The sequence below is a fragment of the Sinocyclocheilus anshuiensis genome, unplaced genomic scaffold (assembly GCF_001515605.1).
Source record: "Sinocyclocheilus anshuiensis isolate Anshui unplaced genomic scaffold, SAMN03320099.WGS_v1.1 scaffold80, whole genome shotgun sequence".
NCBI lineage: Eukaryota > Metazoa > Chordata > Actinopteri > Cypriniformes > Cyprinidae > Sinocyclocheilus > Sinocyclocheilus anshuiensis.
Genome location: NW_015554102.1, coordinates 129,513 through 137,058, shown reverse-complemented (window position 1 = coordinate 137,058; position 7,546 = coordinate 129,513). Strand labels below are relative to the sequence as shown.

The following is a 7,546-nucleotide window of genomic DNA, read 5'->3' as shown; positions in this document are numbered from 1 at the left end:
TATAGTAGGGGAATTTACCGTTAACCATTTAACAGGTTTTTACTGTAGCATTTTTATAGTCTTTTACCGTTAAATTCACGGTCATTTTTTACGGTGTGGGTACACACAGTCTGTTCAAGAACGTGCTGTTAAAACAGACACTGACTGCCTTTCATCTGAAGTGTGTGAGATTCTCAGAGAGAGTGACAGGAAACAGATAGACTATCATGTTCTGGATATGCTTGATTTAAAACCTTTTTTTTATTATTATGTGAAGGTTAGTTATTTATACTGTAAAAATAGTTATTTTTTTCTCAGATTGAATAGTCAATCACATTTGTTCTCAAGAGAATTAGCAACACAGAATATCAAATTATTATTCATATCTTCTAGTTTATGATTTTAAGACTAATATTGAATATTTCCTCTGTTTCAGTGGTCACTGGAGGGTCAGATGGAATAGGCAGAGCATATGCTGAAGAGGTAACAACACTACCACATATGTAAAAACTGTGTCATGTCAATATTGATGTTAGATTAGATATTAGATTAGTTAAATAATTAAGAAGTATACAGTTAAAAGGTAACAGTAAAATGCACTTATATGCACAGTTAAAGTACACTTAAATATTATTTTTATTCAGCAAGGAAGCATTAACGTGATCAAAATTGTCAGTAAAGACATTCATAATGTTAAATAATAAAATGTTTATATTTCAAATAAAATGCTGTTCTTTTGAACTTCTATTCCTTTAATAAATCTGAAAAATGCATCCTGGTCTCCACAAAATATTAAACAGAACAACTGTTTTCAACATTAATAATAATAATAATAAATGTTTCTTGAGCACCAAATCAGCATATTAGAATGACTTCTTAAGGACCATGTGATACTGAAGACTGGAGTAATGGTAGGAATAAATTAAGTTTTAAAATATATTCAAATTTAAAAGTTTTTTTTTAATTGTTATTAGCATTTCTTACCAATAATCTTACCAACACCATACATAAACATCTTTACTCAGCTCATTGACCCCTGAAAAGTTACACTAAATTGCTGCAGGGTTCCTGGAGTAGAGAATTGATTATGAAACCTTCTGTGCAATAACATGGTGTGCAGATTTCGGCAGTATTTATTTATAAAAACTAAATGATCTCTGAATGCTTTCTTCCACAAAAATGTTTGCACCAGTGAAGTGGGCCTTAAACAGGACATGTAAACAACCAGAAACAGGAAGTAATCTTTAGTTTACTTCAAAATTCTTTGTAAAGATCCCATACCACATAAAAACAAGAAATACAGCAGCTCATCCCAAGTATCTGACTAGGCTGTTTCGGTAACACTGTCTTTCTCTGCAGCTTTCAAAACTAGGTATGAGCGTGATCATCATCAGCAGAAACCAAGAGAAGCTTGGCAGAGCAGCAAGGAAGATCGGTAAAGCGTTTACTGCTGCAAAATCTGTGTCTGTAGTCTTAGAGCTCAGTTTCATCAGCGTTCTTTTCTTGTTCTGACAGAGCTCACTACAGGACGGGAAGTCAAAGTAATAGCTGCTGACTTCACCAAAGATGATAGATATAGGCACATTCAAGAAATCATCGAGGGTTTGGAAATTGGTATTTTAGGTCAGTAGGTATCGGCTATCTCATTGCTTCAGTGTATTTATTTAACGTTCTAACATGTTCAACAGTGCTGATCAATGTTACTTTTCTTTAAACACAGTGAACAATGTCGGGATTCTGCCCAGCCAAATACCCTGCAAGCTACTTGAAACGCCTGACCTGGAAGAAGTGAGGTCATACAGTCATTATCAATGCTTTTAAAATTATAAATCCTATAAAGAATATGCTACTGCCAGCTCTCATTAACGAAGTAGTAGTCTTTCAAAATTATTTGAGATATAGTGTAGTAATTGAAAATTGCCCATAATAACTTTTTTGTAGTGATGCAAAGAACCATTTAAGTTTTTAAAAGAACAATTTAATTCTTAGTGAACACTATAATAATCTGTAGAAACTTTTGTGCATTGAAGAGAAACCATAGATGTTGAAGATTCTTCATGGAGCCATAGATGCCAATAAAGAACCTTTATTTTTTTAGATGTGAACAGTTGAAGTTTTGGAGTGTTTATCAGATATTGTCATTTATACAGTATGGTTCATGTTGTTGTGGCCTCTCCTAGAGAATACATGATGTTATCAACTGCAATGTGAAAACCATGGTTAAGGTGAGTACAAGCAAACAGAACATTACCACTCACCATATACATTACAATGAGGCAGTGGTTAACAACTGTTGGGGTGCAGTAGTCACACCCAAAATTAAGCTGTGTTCAACTTCTGACAGGGTTGCAGAAAGCAAGGAAACAATTATTCTAAATGCAAATAATAAAATGCAACTGATTACATAATCATGTATGATTAACAAAAATAAACTGGTTGATAAACTTTAAAAAGTTGGGGAGAAAACTCTTGTTGTCAGTCTTTTGTTATCAATGTCAAAGGTCATGATTCTAATCAAAGAAATTTTTGTAAATTATCGTACTGTCATGTTAATAATTTTGCATATTCATTAGGCCTATAGTTCATCGTAATATTAATAGATTATTTTAATAATTAATTTATAATTAAACTTATTTAATAAAAGTAATATTAATAGAATATTATTAGATTATTATTTTATTTATTATTATTTATTTTTTTATTTTATATTATTTATAAAAAAATAATAATTTTAGGTGATAAACAATTTTGAATCACCACCTGACATCAATCATAAAATCCTAAAGAAAAGCCAGTTGAGAGCAATTGGTTCTTCTAATGAGATTTAATAGTGTACTCGCATTGTTTTCCATATTCAGATGTGCAGAATTGTGCTACCAGGAATGCAGCAAAGGTTTGGCCTTCTCTGTTCAATAGTTTTCCCAGGATTTTTGAAACAATTTTTAACAAATGGCCAGCACACTGACCATATGTATTTCCTTAGAGGAAGAGGAGTCATTCTGAATGTGTCCTCTGGCATAGCCAAAATACCCTGCCCCATTTACACCCTTTATGCAGCATCCAAGGTAAACTTAACTTAAGACATCCAGAGCTGGTTAGATTACTTACAAATTGTAGTATGTTACTGATTCCAAATTACATGACAAAAATTGTAGTTAGTAACGTGATCCATTACATTATTATATTTTAGGTAATATAATCAGACTACTTTTTGATTACTTTTGACCTAACTAATTTATCGCATTGATTTAAACAGGATAATATTGTACCATATTGATGTAAAAATACAAAGAGTAAGAAAATATATTCCATTCGTTTTAATTAACAACATGAAGTGCATTAAACATTACATTATGTCAAGGTTTCCCAAACTGGGGTTCATAAAGGAACTGCAGGGTGTTTGTGAGTTTAATGAAAAACCAATAATTAATTAAATCATAAAAATCATACTTCTAGTAAATACATTAGGTGAAAGAGGTTCAGACGACAAAATAGGTTGGGAATCCCTGCATTACATGTAAATAGGAAATAACATGAATTTGTGCATTTTAATGTGTTTGAAAGACAAAAAATGAGGAATTAGGGAAAATCGATAAATTATGAAATATTTATTGCTATTGTGTGAATAATATGTAATCTTATAATCAATATCAAGTAACTGTAGTCTGATTATGAGTATTTTAAAATGTAATGTAATCTAATTACAAGTACTTAATTTTTTAAAATCTGATTACGTAATTCAGATTACATGTAATCCATTTATACCCAGCTCTGAAGACATCTATACAAAGTTGAAACGTTCTGTCTTTTTCTGCAATTCTAAATACTGTTCTGCACTGTACTGGCAATGTCAACATATCAAATTAAAAACATCTCATCCACAGGTTTTTGTTGAGAGATTTTCACAGGGTCTTCAAGCAGAATATAAATCCAAGGGAATTATTATACAGGTAGAGTAAAAAACTTGTCATGCCTGCAATGAATGCTAGTTATTTTGCTCTCTTTACCATCCACAACCTAGCTACACATCAGGCAAATAATGTTTTGTGTGTATTAAATGTACATTCAGCTTACCAGGAGTAAGATATTACTGTCCTCATTCCCAAATGGCTGTTTTGTTCTCAGACGGTGGCTTCATTTGGGGTTTCAACATCAATGACAGGACATCAGAAGCCAGATATGGTCACATTCACACCTGAAGAGTTTGTGAGGAGCTCACTGAAGTATCTGAAGGCTGGTGACCAAACATATGGCAGTGTCACTCATACTATACTGGTAATGATGCAAATGACTTGCTTTACTAATAAATATGTAATATTATTAGGTATGTGCATGTATTGTACCTCACCAACCTGTAACTGATCTATAGGGCGGGATTGTGCAGTCCATTCCTACCTGGGTCCTGCAGAGTGAAGCATTTCAGCATCATTTTAGGGAATATGTGAAGGAGAGGGTCGGAAGCTGAGAGCTGCATTCTATAAGTATATGTACAATATTGAACATTTGATACTTAAACACCAAAAAGTTTGGGTTTGATTGCACCTATTATGACAATACTTTATGTCAAAAATATAAGGCTGGGAAAGAAATGGAGATGAAGAAAAACTGACATGTCTTTGTTTACCCACGGTCCTTCAAAATACACTATATCAGTGTTGATAACAGAACATATTATCATTATTCATCATAATCATATCAGTAGACAGGAGATCGTTGAGCTGTACTGACCTTGATAACATTAACAGGAGGTCAGTCTCAGAAAGGCCAAATGACAGAGTAAGAGATGTGGCCTTGTTATTTTTGTCTATATTTTGAGATTAGAAAATGTTTGGTCTTATTTAAAGTGCATTTTATAAATAACATCATTATCCACAAAACACTTTAACAGATATTTGGCGCCACATAGTGGTTAAATGCACTTTGATGTGATGATCTTTAAAGTCCCCCTGTAGTCAAATATTTTATTCCTTAAAACTTCTTTGATCATCAAAATTACATATTTAAATGTGTTTTCTCTTGAAAATAATTTTCTCATTCCTTAAAATAGCTTGAATGCAACTCTACACCCTTGCCTCATTTACTATACGCTGCCATTGGGAAACTACAGTTTTAAGGAGAAAATACTCAGCAATGGTGTTGATTAATAGATTGGCACATGGTTTGTCTAAAGGCATATTAAAAGCACCATATAGACAAATAAACAACATAAAAAACTTGATTTTCACTACAGGAGGACTTTAAAGCTTGAAGGTGATGTAATTTTTTGATAATGTCGTTATCCCCTTATATCGATGTTTATGTGACTAATCACTGTACCCACAGCAAAAATACATTATGAAAACGCTGATATGCGGACAGCACTACAAGAATGAGCACAAATTATTTATATTAATATACATATAAAAATATCTTACATTTTTTTAAAGTAACACTAGATTCAACTGCTGTAATTACGGTATATCTCATTAACCTCTCATTTAAAAAAAAAAAAAACTGTTTTAAAGAGCTGCTAGTTTTGTTTCTGGCATTCAGCCAGCAGAGGACAGATTTTTGACTCAGCGTTACAGAACCTGAAGCACATCAGCTGTAGTGATTGAATCTCTCTGTGGAGTCGAGTTTCAAGTCTTGAAGATGCTGAGCAGGTAAAGGATACAAACAAGTGCAGTCTGATGGGGGATTTCCACCGCAGATGTAGTTGTTAATAAAGTTGTTCACCCTTGAGCAAGCTGTCCTGATTGAAATACAGTTGACAGGATAACTATCAGTTTTCACTTATATTAAAGGGGTTTCTGTTTTTACTACAGGGAATTTCCACTGATAATTTATAATGCTACTGCTTGTAACAGAAAATACATTTATGTGGAATAAAACTAAGGCAATAATTAAAATAATCACACTTTATTTTCCTCACTATCTAACTTGGTAAGCTATATGCTTGCTCTGATTGCAGCAGTGGTGTCTGAAAATCTAATGTTTTTAAAAACAAGTGGTGAATAAGTCAAGATTGCAGATCATCTAATCAATCTGCGGGAAACCACCAATTACCTCAATACAATTTCCTATGGTTTGAAACATTGTACAAACTACTCTTATACCCTGTATCTCGAAATAGTCACACTTTCACTGACCCTTAATTTTGCTAGACGGCTGTTTTGTTTCTGTTTCATTCAATTAAATTAAATAGACTGCTATATAGCTAACTAATCTAAACTATTAACTAAATGTTTTGATTGAATGAATAAAATGATGCAATGTGTTTAATAGTATTGTGTGATAATATCATTGTTATAGCTCGCAGATACAAAACAAGCACTTGCATATCATTGCTCTTTTGTTGGTTTTGATTGCTTCCATTAAATTAGTATTAACAAACTCTATCTTTTCACTGAAGAGGAAACAGAAGCTGCTTCTGAAGTGGCATTAGATGCATTTACACAGACAGTTTGATGAAGCTGAGGTGCCATAAATGCATTTACACTGCAAAATTTCAAATGCATAAATAATTTTATAAGATGAATGTTTTACATATTTTTTAAACATACAAATAAATGTTGAAAAAATGCAATAATACTTTTAAATATGACTAAACCACCAGTAGGTGGCGGCAAATGTCTGTTTTAATGAGTGAGTCATTTATTCATTCATTCAGCTGATTCATAGTTAACTTAAAATAAGTTGCTGTATGTAACAAAACAAATCTATATTTATTAAATATTAATATTTTGTCAATATTTTGTCTAAAATCTAAGTTACTTAATTTTAGATTCTTTTTTATTGAAATACTACTGTATAAAATCAGTGTCACATTACAATCATGTTGATATTGATATTCGGGGAAACATCATGGCCGTATAACGTTGCTTACCTAAATCATATTTTGTAAATATCACCGATCACCATGGTAAAAATCGGCCGATTCCGATCACTGGCCGGTCAATCGGTGCATCTCTAATATATATATATATATATATATATATATATATAGCAACTGTGATGACGCCATCACAAATCAGCCAATTCATCATCATATTAATCAGTCAGTTCATTCAAAGTTGGTGTTGTTCATTCAACATTGTTATTTACAATTAAATTCATATGTATTATAGTTTATATTTATAATAAATAGAATTAGTTAACTTAAGGAGTGCTTTTTTTACCCTCTCAAGTAGGACTTCTTAATACATAATTTCATAATTCTCTGAAGTACTGAATGAACTGACAAGCATTTATGATAACCTAAAATATATTTTATTGCTCTCATTTCTATTTAAAACACTTATAATGATAAGGTGTCATTTTAGTACATTTAAAATATATATTTTAAAAGTAATACTGAATAAAGTAAAACTTTTAATTTGACATTACAAAGTTACAAAGTTTTTAAGTGTGTTAAAGGGATAGTTCACCCAAAAATTAAAATTCTTTCATTAATTACTCACCCTCATGTCGTTCCAAACCTGTAAGGCTTTCGTTCATCTTCAGAACACAAGTTAAGATATTTTTTATGCATTCCGAGAGCTCTCTGACCCTCCATAGACAGCAAGGGTACTACCACGATCAAGTCTCA

The 7,546-nt window shown here is 32.0% G+C and overlaps 1 protein-coding gene across 1 annotated transcript in view; it reads left to right on the top strand.

The window, feature by feature from the left end:
- The window catches only part of LOC107669610 (testosterone 17-beta-dehydrogenase 3-like), an 8,517-nt gene extending 3,597 nt beyond the window's left edge, over positions 1-4,920 (top strand). The window contains exons 2-11 of the mRNA XM_016461914.1: positions 416-462; positions 1,339-1,414; positions 1,495-1,602; positions 1,700-1,767; positions 2,160-2,204; positions 2,838-2,872; positions 2,963-3,044; positions 3,864-3,929; positions 4,105-4,254; positions 4,349-4,920. Coding sequence (XP_016317400.1) covers positions 416-462; positions 1,339-1,414; positions 1,495-1,602; positions 1,700-1,767; positions 2,160-2,204; positions 2,838-2,872; positions 2,963-3,044; positions 3,864-3,929; positions 4,105-4,254; positions 4,349-4,444 — 773 coding nt within the window. The 3' untranslated portion in view covers positions 4,445-4,920. The remainder of the gene's footprint in view (positions 1-415; positions 463-1,338; positions 1,415-1,494; positions 1,603-1,699; positions 1,768-2,159; positions 2,205-2,837; positions 2,873-2,962; positions 3,045-3,863; positions 3,930-4,104; positions 4,255-4,348) is intronic.
- The last annotated feature ends 2,626 nt before the right edge of the window (positions 4,921-7,546 follow it).